The 15,015-nt window shown below is 44.2% G+C and overlaps 1 protein-coding gene across 1 annotated transcript in view; it reads right to left on the reverse strand.

The window, feature by feature from the left end:
* Positions 1-15,015, reverse strand: part of LRCH3 (leucine rich repeats and calponin homology domain containing 3) — a 318,072-nt gene that overhangs the window by 182,270 nt on the left and 120,787 nt on the right. Inside the window, exon 4 of the mRNA XM_063916572.1 lies at positions 3,923-4,028. Coding sequence (XP_063772642.1) covers positions 3,923-4,028 — 106 coding nt within the window. The remainder of the gene's footprint in view (positions 1-3,922; positions 4,029-15,015) is intronic.

Consider the following 15,015-nt stretch of genomic DNA (forward strand, 5'->3'; position numbering starts at 1 on the left):
CACCATCTTTCCCAGGACTCGCGTGCAGTGATGCACCGACACCTGTTTTGGTTTCAGGAGGTTTCTGACTAGAGACGACAGCTCCATGGCTTTTTCCTCTGGGAGAAACACTTTTTTCTGGACTGTGTCCAGAATCATTCCCAGGAACAGTAGACGTGTCGTCGGAACCAGCTGTGACTTTGGAATATTTAGAATCCAACCGTGCTGGTGTAGCACCTCCTGAGATAGTGCTACTCCTACCAACAACTGCTCCTTGGATCTCGCCTTTATTAGGAGATCGTCCAAGTATGGGATAATTAAAACTCCCTTTTTTCGAAGGAGTATCATCATTTCCGCCATTACCTTGGTAAACACCCTCGGTGCCGTGGACAGACCAAACGGCAGCGTCTGGAATTGGTAATGGCAATTCTGTACCGCAAATCTGAGGTACTCCTGGTGAGGAGGTAAGCATGCAGGTAAGCATCCTTGATGTCCAGGGATACCATGTAATCCCCCTCGTCTAGACTTGCAATAACCGCCCTGAGCGATTCCATCTTGAACTTGAATTTTTTTATGTATGTGTTCAAGGATTTCAAATTTAAAATGGGTCTCACCGAACCGTCCGGTTTCGGTACCACAAACAGTGTAGAATAGTAACCCCGTCCTTGTTGAAGTAGGGGCACCTTGACTATCACGCGCTGGGAATACAGCTTGTGAATTGCCTCTAGCACAGCCTCCCTGTCCGAGGGAGTTGCTGGCAAGGCTGATTTGAGGAAACGGCGGGGGGAAGACGCCTCGAATTCCAGCTTGTACCCCTGAGATACTACTTGAAAGATCCAGGGATCCACCTGTGAGCGAGCCCACTGATCGCTGAAATTTTGGAGGCGGCCCCCCACCGTACCTGGCTCCGCCTGTGGAGCCCCACCGTCATGCGGCGGACTTGGAAGAAGCGGGGGAGGACTTTTGCTCCTGGGAACTAGCTGTTTGTTGCAGCCTTTTTCCCCTACCTCTGCCTCTGGACAGAAAGGACCCGCCTTTTCCTCGCCTGTTTTTCTGGGTCCTAAAGGACTGTACCTGATAAAACGGCGCTTTTTTAGGCTGTGAGGGAACATGGGGTAAAAATGTTGACTTCCCAGCTGTCGCTGTGGAAACGAGGTCCGAGAGACCATCCCCGAATAACTCCTCACCCTTATAAGGCAAAACTTCCATGTGCCTTTTGGAATCTGCATCCCCTGTCCACTGCCGGGTCCATAAGCCTCTCCTAGCAGAAATGGACAATGCACTTATTTTAGATGCCAGCCGGCAGATCTCCCTCTGTGCATCTCTCATGTATAAGACTGAGTCTTTTATATGCTCTATGGTTAGCAGAATAGTGTCCCTGTCTAGGGTGTCAATATTTTCTGACAGGGAATCTAACCACGCAGCGGCAGCACTGCACATCCATGCTGACGCAATAGCTGGCCTAAGTATAATGCCTGTGTGTGTATATATAGACTTCAGGATCGCCTCCTGTTTTCTATCCGCAGGCACCTTCAGGGCGGCCGTATCTGGAGACGGAAGTGCCACCTTTTTAGACAAACGTGTGAGCGCTTTATCCACCCTAGGAGGTGTTTCCCAACGTGCCCTATCCTCTGGCGGGAAAGGGAACGCCATTAGTAATTTTTTTGAGATTATCAATCTTTTATCAGGGAAAGCCCACGCTTCTTCACACACTTCATTTAATTCTTCAGATGGGGGAAAAACTACGGGTAATTTTTTCTCCCCAAACATAATACCCTTTTTTGTGGTACCTGGGTTTAAATCTGAAATGTGTAACACCTCTTTCATTGCCTCAATCATGCAGCGAATGGCCTTAGTGGACATTAGATTAGACTCATCGTCGTCGACACTGGTATCAGTATCCGTGTCGACATCTGGGTCTGCCATCTGAGGTAGTGGGCGTTTTAGAGCCCCTGATGGCCTTTGAGACACCTGGGCAGGCACAAGCTGAGAAGCCGGCTGTCCCGCATTTGGCATGTCGTCAAATTTTTTGTGTAAGGAGTCGACACTTGCACGTAATTCCTTCCATAAAACCATCCACTCAGGTGTCTGCCCCGCAGGGGGTGACATCACTTCTACAGGCATCTGCTCCGCCTCCACATAATTTTCCTCCTCAAACATGTCGACACAGCCGTACCGACACACCGCACACACACCGGGAATGCTCTAAACAGAGGACAGGACCCCACAGAAGCCCTTTGGGGAGACAGAGAGAGAGTATGCCAGCACACACCAGAGCGCTATATACTGCAGGGACTAACTGAATTATGTCCCCTATAGCTGCTATAATATTTACTGCGCCTAAATTTAGTGCCCCCCCTCTCTTTTTTACCCTTTTTCTGTAGTGTAGACTGCAGGGGAGAGCCAGGGAGCTTCCTTCCAGCGGAACTGTGAGGGAAAAATGGCGCCAGTGTGCTGAGGGGGATAGCTCCGCCCCTTTTTCGCGGGCTATTCTCCCGCTTTTTTAAGGATTCTGGCAGGGGTAATTATCACATCATTGTGTTGTGAATACATTTGCCAAGGCGCTTGGTGGCACCTGTAGCCATAATTTTTTCTGTACTACATCACATATATAGCCTGTGGGGCTATATATTGTGATTGTTTTGCCAGCCAAGGTGTTTTTATTGCTGCTCAGGGCGCCCCCCCCCCCAGCGCCCTGCACCCTCAGTGACCGGAGTGTGAAGTGTGTATGAGAAGCAATGGCGCACAGCTGCAGTGCTGTGCGCTACCTTGGAGAAGACAGAAGTCTTCATGCCGCCGATTTTCCGGACTTCTTCTTGCTTCTGGCTCTGTAAGGGGGACGGCGGCGCGGCTCCGGGACCGAACACCAAGGCCAGTTCCATGCGGTCGGTCCCTCTGGAGCTAATGGTGTCCAGTAACCTAAGAAGCCCAAGCTAGCTGCAAGCAGGTAGGTTCGCTTCTTCTTCCCTTAGTCCCTCGTTGCAGTGAGCCTGTTGCCAGCAGGTCTCACTGTAAAATAAAAAACCTAAAATATACTTTCTTCTAAGAGCTCAGGAGAGCCCCTAGTGTGCATCCAGCTCGGCCGGGCACAAAAATCTAACTGAGGCTTGGAGGAGGGTCATAGTGGGAGGAGCCAGTGCACACCAGGTAGTCTAAAAGCTTTCTTTTAGTTGTGCCCAGACTCCTGCGGAGCCGCTATTCCCCATGGTCCTTTCGGAGTTCCCAGCATCCACTAGGACGTTAGAGAAAAACAGTCTCACCTGAGCCACATCCCAATAGTCTGTGCCTCAATTAGATTCCTCTGCAGAACAGTCACTTTAAGTCGGGTTCCGTTGCATAACTTGGGCAGAGACCAATTCCGCAGAAGCATGATCGGAATGCCAACTTATAGTGCGCTGAGTGTCAAAGGATGTTTTTTCCTTTATTGCTCCTCTTTCTGATGTCACATCAAGATCATACATACCTCAGTTTCTTTGTAGGTCACTAAGCTATACAATAGTGAAAATGCAATCCAAATTCATCCAGTAGTTTTTGCGTGATGCCGGCACAAACAGGCAGACAAAAATTCTGTTTTTTGGGTTTTTTTTGTGTATAGATTACTTTTGTAAACCACTATGTTTAGTGTTTTCTATTAATTTACAAATCATTTATTCTGCAATTTGACGAAAATAATTAATGTTACCACTATATTTCTATGTGGTATTTCAGAGTGGTTTACTAGCACTTCAATCACATTGAGAAACACTGAATACTAGCACCACAGTGATAAGATAAACATGAAAAAAAAATGCAATCCTTCCGTTCTTTTGACTCTATAAGGAACGGCCAATTAAAAGAATAAATAGAAAATGAGAAGCATGACAGTAGTGAAGGAAGTGAAACTCCCTTGGAATCTGTATACTAACCCATAAAAATCAATTAATAAGCCATGTTTTCTACTCACCTTCTGGCAGCCGTACCAAGTGATTTCTCCTGATGTTAAGATCCCGTAATGATTCTAATTTGCCAATATGTGATGGGAGTACTTGGATCTCATTGCAGCTCACATCCTGTAAAGCAAATGATGTTTATAGGAAGTTCTTAATATTCCTAACTCATCTGCAAAAATGTATATTACCTCTTTTAATAAGTGTGTAGCACATCAATAGAGTTTTTACTACGGTGTATCGACATACATACAGTAGGACGACTATGACAATAATAAGAACTCAGCCAAATATCAAGACTGACAATGCACTTCTCTTATTACAAATGTCAAAAATATTTTCTGGTTCAGTTTACACATACCTGAAATAAACCAGGCCACCACACAGCATGGGGCCGATTCAATTGTGGCGTGCGCCACCTGCTGGCTTTCTAAAAGAATGGGCGTCTATTACCGAATCAGAATCAGCTTTATTGGCCAGGTGTACTCACGTACACTAGGAATTCTTTGTGGTACAATGCATCGCCAAGCAGCAACATGAAGGGGGAAGACATAGCATAAGAAGGGGGAAAAACATAGCATACATTACACGGACGAGTTCATACTGCACATTGCAACTGTACAGTAGACTTGACATATTATACATGCAAGACTAAAAACGAGGGCTGCTTGGCAGAGCAGCACCATAAACGACCATAAGTGGCGTAAAGTCACATTTTTTTTTCACAGCCTCAGGAGGTGCAAACAAAATGTGTTAATAAGTCCATAGTCTGTGCTCCCAAATCCAGACTCTGGATGCCCATTCAAGTGCATTAGATGGAACTCGGAGCTGTCAGGTGCCTTAACAGGCAACAGCCATCTGATCGGAGCAACAACGAAATAGCTCCCACAAATGTCCATTGCTAAAGATGCCTAGAAGGCGGCGCAGAAAACAATTCAAACGGCAACCATGAGTGTTACCACAGCACCTACCAGACTGGCAACATATAGATATATAGATATAAATATATATACATACACACATTTTTTTTATTTTATTTTTTAGAGGATCTACTATTGAAGCACTATATGAATACAGCATACAACGTATAAGGAAAGACATGTAAACAATCCTTATGTCAGAAGGCAAAGCAAGTAGTACAAAGACCAAGATAAAAGTTGAGTGTTTCAACTTGGATCATAACATTCTGAGAAGATACAGTAATAATATAATGCTGAAGACAGCGATGGAGTAGAATAACAAACAAAATAAAATATACTCTCTCATATAGCCCGCCGGAGGCCCTACAACTCCCCAATGAAATCATGTTTAGAATCAACATTGAGAGATTCAATCTCTATGGTTGGGTCATAGTCTAATAAGCGCAGTAGGTACCAAGATGTATTTTTCAGACAACCGTAGATTCATTTCTACAGATAGTATGGATATGTAACTCCCACAAATGATAAAAAAAATTCTACTTTAGATTCTAAAGTTACTTCAATCCAATCCATACGGAACAAATAAGAGAGTTTGGACTTAAATAGTGACAATGACGGTGACTATGCCAATACCCATTCATGCAGAATTGTTTACGGGCTGCTGCGCCAACCACTAGAAGTAAACGTCTACCCTCTTTGCTGGCTCACATATCACCTGGACAAGGCCAAGTATTGCCCATTCTGCCGTGAAAGGAATATAATTAAGCTAGGAAGTCTCAGCGTTATTTTTGACAAGAAGCCAAAACCTCCTAATCAATGGACAGGACCAAAACAGTGGTACAGGGCCAAGTAACCATAGCCACATCTATAACATGAATGAGAGGAAGAACATCCCATTAGAAAACTTCTATGTGGAGACAAATATGCTCTATAGAAAATATTTAAAAACATTTCCCTGTACATAGATGATAATCAAATTTTACAAAAACATTATGAGTAGCAAGGAAATCTTTAACAGTATATGCAGGAAACTTAACAACCACTGTGCTAATCCACTTGAGGACGAATTGTCCCTAAGACACTTATAGTAAACGCAGATTGCCTTCTTTATTATCGGGGGCTCAGATAGAAGAGTATCTATTGTACTTTGTCAATCTTTATCTGAGAATACTCAAACCACCAAGTTCATATAATACCTGACCTACAGAAAGCCAGGAAGTAACCCGACAAAATGCTACACAACTCTACAGTTTCAGAGAATGAATACATGGTGCAAACTTCTATTCACTAAGCAACCAGTTTAGTAACGCCTCCCACCTGCCATACTGTAAACCGATATGGACACCAAACCATTTTGGAAATCAGGGTTACCTAAAAATGGCACAAACAATGATTTGTGAGAATTCAATCCAGCTTTAGGTACAGAGATTCCTCCTTTATATGTGGTGGGACCTCCTAATCATGGAGATGTAGGGAAAAAAAATTAAATTGGCCCTTTCTTGGAATCCCCTCTCAAGAGAGGTATTTGCATAGTTGTCACAGTCATGGATCCAGTACTGCCATTCTATTATACATTTTTTTTATATCCAGAAAACAGACACCATTTAATTAAGACTGTTGTATTTGGCACAGGAAAAGGATTAAGATATATTTAATTTTCCAAAAACCTTAAAAATGTTTTGTAGATCTTTTAACGTTATGAATAGAGGAAAGGCTTGGATAAGATATACAAGTCTCGGAAAAGAGATCATTTTGATTCTAATCAATCGTCCGAGATATGATAGGGGCAAATCTTTCCAACCCTCCAGCTCATCTGATATTTTTTTTGAAGACTGGTGTACAGTTGAATAAAGGTTAAATAAACATCGTGGAATTTTAACTCCCAAATACGTGACATAAGCCCTGGCCTTTTTAAAGGACACATTTCCAAAATGCTGCGGTGGTTTAGCGCACTGACCCAGATAAAGTGCTACTGATTTAGCTGTATTTACTGCGAACCCAGACACTTCTTCAAACTGTTTTAATATATCAAAAATATGAACCATGAATTCAGTGGAATTGGCTATATAAAGCAGAAAATCGTCTGCAAATGCAAATTTAACTGTCCGTAAACCTATACAGATTTAAATGTTACATCATTCTCTAACATGCTATGCAAAGGATCTATTGGCAACGTTAAATAATAGAGGCGAAAGAGGACAGCCCTGCCAGTTTCCTCTAAACAGCTCTGATGAAGTGCTAGTGACCATGTATCTTCAGAGTAGGTATAGGAGACATACATAAGTATTTAATATTTATGAAAAATGTGCCAAATCCTCTAATTTGAAGGGTTGCAAAATGGTGGCCAAAGAACCGTATCAAAGGCCCTGGTAGCGTCAAGGCTCAATTACGTATTACTAGTGGAAGTTAGACTAGAAGAGGCATCAACCAACGAAAATGCTACTCTAATCCCCTGGACAGAATGACGTTCCTTGACAAATCCCAACTAATGTAGGGTAAGTAGATCAGACAAAAAGCTCTGCAGTCTGTCAATATTTTAGCAAGGAGCTTGGCATCCGTATTTATCAGACTAATAGGCCGATATGATTCTAACAGCTGTGGATCCTCATGAGATTTGGGAAGCAAAGCCAAAGTGGTATGCGTAAAATGGGGAACAGGCGAATGATTGTTAATCAAATCATTAAACAACTCCACCAAAGTCAAAGCCACCTGCTGTTATACTAATTTGTAATATTCATTAGAAAGTCCATCTGGACCTGGAGATTTACCCAGTTGCAAATGTGATATGGCTTACTAGAGTGTTTTTGTTTCCTTTAGCTTTTTTTCACTTCTTTTAAAAGGTGTTGATACGGGTGTGAGTAGCTTGTTGAATTAAGACTTAGGGGTAGAATTATCAAAGCTTGCAGAGAGATAAAGCTCCAGACATTTTGCAAACACATCCTGTAAAATGACAGAGGCCGATTGGTTGGAACTTTGTCTCTCTCCAAGCTTTGACAAATCTCCCTTCATATCATGTTATCTGTGTGTATACTCATTATTAGCCAATCATATCACCAGAAAGTTCACAGCAGTGAGAGGGGTGTGCTGATCATGTAAGAGACCGTGACCTGTGCACCTCTGTGGTTGTGTTACTAAATATAGCTCTACACGGGTAGTTTCCTGAAGTGAGGTAAGGAATGATGAAAGGAAACCACACATTGGGAACTGGCTAGCGGACAGTGCAGGGTTCCCCAACAGCACAAAGTAGGCATCACAGGTTCTGTGACAGTCCTTTAGAAGGACTGCAGTGTCCAAGACAAAACTGTATGAATTGTTCCAAAATGCAACCTTTCTTATACAGGTTGAGTATCCCTTATCCAAAATGCTTGGGACCAGAGGGATTTTGGATATCGGATTTTTCCGTATTTTGGAATAATTGCATACCATAATGAGATATTATGGTGATGGGACCTAAATCTAAGCACAGAATGCATTTATGTTTTATATGCACCTTATACACACAGCCTGAAGGTAATTTTAGCCAATATTTTTTATAACTTTGTGCATTAAACAAAGTGTGTGTACATTCACACAATTCATTTATGTTTCATATACACCTTATGCACACAGCCTGAAGGTCATTTAATACAATATTTTTAATAACTTTGAGTATTAAACAAAGTTTGTGTACATTGAGCCATCAAAAAACAAAGGTTTCACTATCTCAGTCTCACTCAAAAAAGTCTGTATTTCGGAATATTCCGTATTTCGGAAAATATTTGGATATGGGATACTCAACCTGAACTAAAAATAGCATTTTACCTGATAAAACTGTACATCTAGCATATGAATTATTGTTCCTGTTTGTACCATCATCCGGGCAGAAATAGCAGCAATTTTTTAGGTCAGAAAGGATCTCTCTGAAAGTGGGAGTTATGGTCTAATTTCCTACTGAACTTGGGCTTCAAATTGTTTTCATTTTGATTTACTCTGCTTTACTATAGGTTTGTTGTTTACTTCTTGCCTGGGGTTGAATATCTCTATCTTAATCAAACTTATCAGGTCTACCAAAGGCCTGGACTCTCAGCCCTTTTCAATTTGCAATGATATCACACAGGGATGACCCTCTTTTTTACCCTCATGATTTAACCTTGGCATCTAAAATTACATCTAACCCCAGCCCCAGATAGATACAAAAGCACCATGTATGCAGACAATATCATCCTAGACCTCACTGTTCTCCCTCCTAATCTTTTAAAAGATTTGACTGTATATAGTGAGCTTTACAATTTCAAATCTAACAGACGTTTGAGACCTACGGTATGTCTCAGACTCGCTCCATGCTATACTTGCACCAAGCCACAATTTCAATTTGAAATAAAACAGACCTAAATACCTCTAGGTATATCTAACCAGAACTACCTTAATAATCTTAAAGATCTTATTAGATGGATAACACATTTCAAGAACAAGAAGTGCAAACCATTAAAACGAACATACTACCTCAAATATTTTCGTGAAATGTTCCTTCCAAAATCCTCTATTCTAATCACTGCAAACGTGCTCATTTTTATCATCCAAAAAGAGACGTGTAAAACTAAGGGTATTGCAAAAACCTGAGAAGGAAGGAATGCCTGTTCTACAATGTAATTTTTGTACAGCTCATCTTACACAAGATGTTCTATGGTATTCTCAACATGTGCCTCGACTGTGATTCAGACAGAATCCCAACTAATAAAATCTGTCTCATTTCCTTCACTGCTATGGACACTACAATTTCACATACTCTCTCAATTTAGGGAATCCCTAATCCTAACTTCTCTAGCACCATCTGAGATTGTGTCACATGTTCTTACTTTATCCCCCCACCCCTCGCTCATCTCACTGTGGGCAGTCCTTAATAGGGTATATTCTTTGAAAATGATGGTTATTTTGAAGGAGGTGTGATCGGGAAGGCATTCTGTACCATACATTTTGGACCTGACTTACACCGATACTCATGTAGACTAGTGTACATATATTATCGCCCTGGTTACTAACATCACAGTCCTACTCCTTATGGCTTGCACCTATGGCTGGTGTTTCAAAGCAGGCTCAAAAACTGCACTCAACAGGAATTCAGAAGCCCCACCAACTCTTTCTTCCATAAAACAAATAGGGTGAGATTCAAATGCTATATGAAGCCCAATTTCCTTTCTAAAATGATCTCCGCTATCGCGCATATTGCGCCCATAGTAATCAGGTTTACTGTGTAAAGGGTTGGCTTCCTCGCTACTCCGATGGTAGCGAACTGAAATAATGATACAACGTCCCCGAGGGCAGAAACAGAACGAGTGTGGAAAGGGGTGAAAAGAATTGAATCCCGCCCATAGTATGACTTACTTGCCAGATACAGCATATAATAAAAAGGAACATTATTCCTGTACCTAGACCAGTAATCACCAACCAGTCGCTCGCGAGCTACCAGTAGCTTGCCAAAGTAATTTCAGTAACTCACAGAGCGCACGGACTTGGCAAGTCACTGGCACTCCTCCTCCCTTCATTTTTAATATGGTGCCGGCCGTTAGCCAATCACAGCTTGTGGACCAGCAGCGGCAGCACCTGACTGACTGCCGGACCGCAAGCTTTGATTGGTTCACTTACCGGCGCCATATTTCAAATGCCCTCCGCCGGAGACTCTGCCACCCTCACGGCAGCTGCTCTCATGAGTCCGGACTTCACAGGAGTGGTGCGCGCTGCGATGTCCTCCCCTTCCGTCCCTCATACAGGAGGAGCACCGGCGGCTGTAAAAAAAAAAAAAAAAAAAAAGCCAGCAGTAGTGAGCACTGCGGGGGGGGGGGGCACATTATTGGTGTATCTGGCACTGCTGGGGGGCATTATTGGTGTATCTGGCACTGCTGAGGGGCATTATTGGTGTATCTGGCACTGCTGGGGGGCATTATTGGTGTATCTGGCACTGCTGAGGGGCATTATCTGTGTATCTGGCACTGCTGAGGGGCATTATTTGTGTATCTGGCAATACGCGGGGGGGCAATACTTGTAGTTGTGCGACCACAACCACTTTTGAGAGGACACACCCACTTTTGCAGGGACGCGCACGCATTGTGGGGAGGGGGTAGCTCTTTCAGAGATTTTATTTTCCGAAAGCAGCTCACACCCCAATTAAGGTTGGAGACCACTGACCTAGACGCTCTAGCCGACATATTACAATGCCCCTCTTACCAAGCCACTAGTGTTATAAATGACCACAACTTGATTTAGTGCTCTTTCTTTAAGTATTGTGTGTGACTGTAGTTTTCTCATTTTCATTGATCATTCTGCTCTGACCTGATGATTTGCTGTTGTACTAATGAATGGATTTCATTTCTTTTTTGCTTTTCAGAAACCACTCTGTAACCCTTATATTATGGGGCCAAATCAATCAGCCAATAGTTGGACAAAAATAACTTAGCGTGGGTTATTAACCTTTGGCTGCAACTTTTTGTGCTATTCAATTGGAAATCAGTCTCAATAGGAGTGGACAAGGAGAAGTAGGGAAAAATTCTTATTTTAAAGGCAAAAAATAAGATTTTACTCACCGGTAAATCTATTTCTCGTAGTCCGTAGTGGATGCTGGGACTCCGTAAGGACCATGGGGAATAGCGGCTCCGCAGGAGACTGGGCACAACTAAAGAAAGCTTTAGGACTACCTGGTGTGCACTGGCTCCTCTCACTATGACCCTCCTCCAGACCTCAGTTAGGATGCTGTGCCCGGAAGAGCTGACACAATAAGGAAGGATTTTGAATCCCGGGTAAGACTCATACCAGCCACACCAATCACACCGTATAACTCGTGATACTATACCCAGTTTACAGTGTGAACTATAACTGAGCCTCTCAACAGATGGCTCAACAATAACCCTTTAGTTAGGCAATAACTATATACAAGTATTGCAGACAATCCGCACTTGGGATGGGCGCCCAGCATCCACTACGGACTACGAGAAATAGATTTACCGGTGAGTAAAATCTTATTTTCTCTGATGTCCTAAGTGGATGCTGGGACTCCGTAAGGACCATGGGGATTATACCAAAGCTCCCAAACGGGCGGGAGAGTGCGGATGACTCTGCAGCACCGAATGAGCAAACTCTAGGTTCTCCTCAGCCAGGGTATCAAACTTGTAGACTCTTGCAAAAGTGTTTGAACCCGACCAAGTAACAGCTCGGCCAAATTGTAAAGCCGAGACCCCTCGGGCAGCCGCCCAAGAAGAGCCCTTTTCCTCGTGGAATGGGCTTTTACAGATTTAGGGTGCGGCAGTCCAGCCGCAGAATGTGCAAGTTGAATCGTGCTACAGATCCAGCAAGCAATAGCCTGCTTAGAAGCAGGAGCACCCAGCTTGTTGGGTGCATATCGGATAAATAGCGAGTCAGTTTTCCTGACTCCAGCCGTCCTGGAAACATATATTTTTCAGAGCCCTGACTACGTCCAGTAACTTGGAATCCTCCAAGTCCCAAGTAGCCGCAGGCACCACAATAGGTTGGTTCACATGAAACACTGATACCACCTTAGGAAGGAATTGGGAACAAGTCCTCAATTCCGCCCTATCCATATAAAAAAATCAGATAAGGGCTTTTAAGCAGCCAATTCTGATACACGCCTGGCCGACGCCAAGGCCAACAGCATGACCACTTTTCACGTGAGGTATTTTAGCTCCACGGATTTAAGTGGCTCAACCCAATGCGACTTCAGGAAATCCAACACCACGTTGAGATCCCACGGTGCCACTGGAGGCACAAACGGGGGCTGACTATGCAGCACTCCCTTAACAAAAGTCTGAACTTCAGGCAGTGAAGCCAGTTCTATTTTGGAAGAAAATCGATAGAGCCGAAATCTGGACCTTAATGGAACCCAATTTTAGGCCCATAGTCACCCCTGACTGTAGGAAGTGCAGAAATCGACCTAGCTGAAATTCCTCCGTTGGGGCCTTCCTGGCCTCACAGCACGCAACATATTTCCGCCATATGCGGTGATAATGGTTTGCGCTCACTTCTTTCCTAGCTTTAATTAGCGTAGGGATAACTTCCTCCAGAATGCCCTTTTCCTTCAGGACCCGGCATTCAACCGCCATGCCGTCAAACGCAGCCGCGGTACGTCTTGGAACAGACAGGCCCCCTGCTGCAGCAGGTCCTGTCTGAGCGGCAGAGGCCATGGGTCCTCTGAGATCATTTTTTTTTTTTTTTTGAAGTTCTGGGTACCAAGCTCTTCTTGGCCAATCCGGAACAATGAGTATAGTTCTTACTCCTCTCCTTCTTATTATTCTCATTACCCTGGGTATGAGAGGCAGAGAAGGGAACACATACACCGACTGGTACACCCACGGTGTTACCAGAGCGTCCACAGCTATCGCCTGAGGGTCCCTTGACCTGGCGCAATATCTTTTTAGCTTTTTGTTGAGGCGGGACGCCATCATGTCCACCTGTGGCCTTTCCCAACGGTGTACAATCATTTGGAAGACTTCTGGATGAAGTCCCCACTCTCCCGGGTGGAGGTCGTGTCTGCTGAGAAAGTCTGCTTCCCAGTTGTCCACTCTGGGAATGAACATTGCTGACAGTGCTAACACATGATTTTCCGCCCATCGGAGAATCCTTGTGGCTTCTGCCATCGCCATCCTGCTTCTTGTGCCGCCCTGTCGGTTTACATGAGCGACCGCCGTGATGTTGTCTGACTGGATCAGCACCGGCCGGTGTTGAAGCAGGGGTCTAGCCTGACCTAGGGCATTGTAAATGGCCCTTAGTTCCAGAATATTTTTGTGTAGGGAAGTCTCCTGACTTGTCCATAGTCCTTGGAAGTTTCTTCCCTGTGTGACTGCCCCCCCAGCCTCGAAGGCTGGCATCCGTGGTCACCAGGACCCAGTCCTGTATGCCGAATCTGCGGCCCTCTAGAAGATGAGCACTCTGCAGCCACCACAACAGCGATACCCTGGCCCTTGGAGACAGGGTTATCCGCCGATGCATCTGAAGATGCGACCCGGACCACTTGTCCAGCAGATCCCACTGGAAGATCCTTGCATGGTACCTGGCGAATGGAATTTCTTCGTAAGAAGCTACCATCTTTCCCAGGGCTCGCGTGCATTGATGCACCGACACCTGTATTTGTATTAGGAGGTCTCTGTCTAGAGACGACAACTCCTTGGACTTCTCCTCCGGGAGAAAATAGGATTTTGGTACTTACCAGGTAAATCCTTTTCTTTGAATCCATAGGGGGCACTGGAGTACTCTTGGGATATGGACGGCTTCCACCGGAAGAAGGCACTGAATAAATTAATTTTGAGACTACTCCTCCCCTCCATATCCTGCAGCACTTCAGTGTTTTTTTACTGAGCCGAACAGGATCGATAGAGAGATTGACAAAAGGAGAATTACATATAGTCTCACAGACAACAATAAAGTTGACACAACGTAACAGACAACTAAACAGTTGACACCATAACTGATTAACCCTTGTTAAATTTAAACCAGTCGTGAAAGTGTGTTACCATAAGAACCACTGAACTCCTAAAACAGGTAAACTGCTCTGGGTGGGCGTCCAGTGCCCCCTATGGATTCAAAGAAAAGGATTTACCTGGTAAGTACCAAAATCCTATTTTCTTTTTCATCCACTAGGGGTCACTGGAGTACTCTTGGGATGTACCAAAGTCTCCTCCGTGGCGGGAGAGCTGTTTGGCCCTTGTAACACTAAACGGCCAAAGCTAGATGCTGATGCCGCGAACGTATCAAACTTGTAAAAGCGCACAAACGTGTGCACTGACGACCAAGTAGCCGCACGGCAAAGCTGTGTCGTAGAAGCCCCACGACTCGCTGCCCATGACGTCCCCACAGAACGTGTGGAATGAGCTGTTACTGAAGTAGGTGGCTGTAACTTAGCATAAAGGTAAGCCTGACGTATAGTCAGTTTGATCCATCTGGATAAGGTCTGCTTAGAGGCTGGCCAACCCCTCTTAGCTGCGTCATAGAGAACAAACAACGTATCTGTCTTACGCACAGTAGACGTTCGGGAAACATAGATGCGCAATGCGCGAACTACATCCAACATTCCAGAATCTCCTGTTAACACAGGAACTACTATTGGTTGATTGATGTGAAAAGACGACACTACTTTTGGTAGAAAAACGGGATTCGTCCGAAGTTCCGCTCTGTCATCATGAAAAATTAAATACGGTGACTTGCATGAC

The sequence above is a fragment of the Pseudophryne corroboree genome, chromosome 4, assembly GCF_028390025.1.
Source record: "Pseudophryne corroboree isolate aPseCor3 chromosome 4, aPseCor3.hap2, whole genome shotgun sequence".
NCBI classification, from domain to species: domain Eukaryota; kingdom Metazoa; phylum Chordata; class Amphibia; order Anura; family Myobatrachidae; genus Pseudophryne; species Pseudophryne corroboree.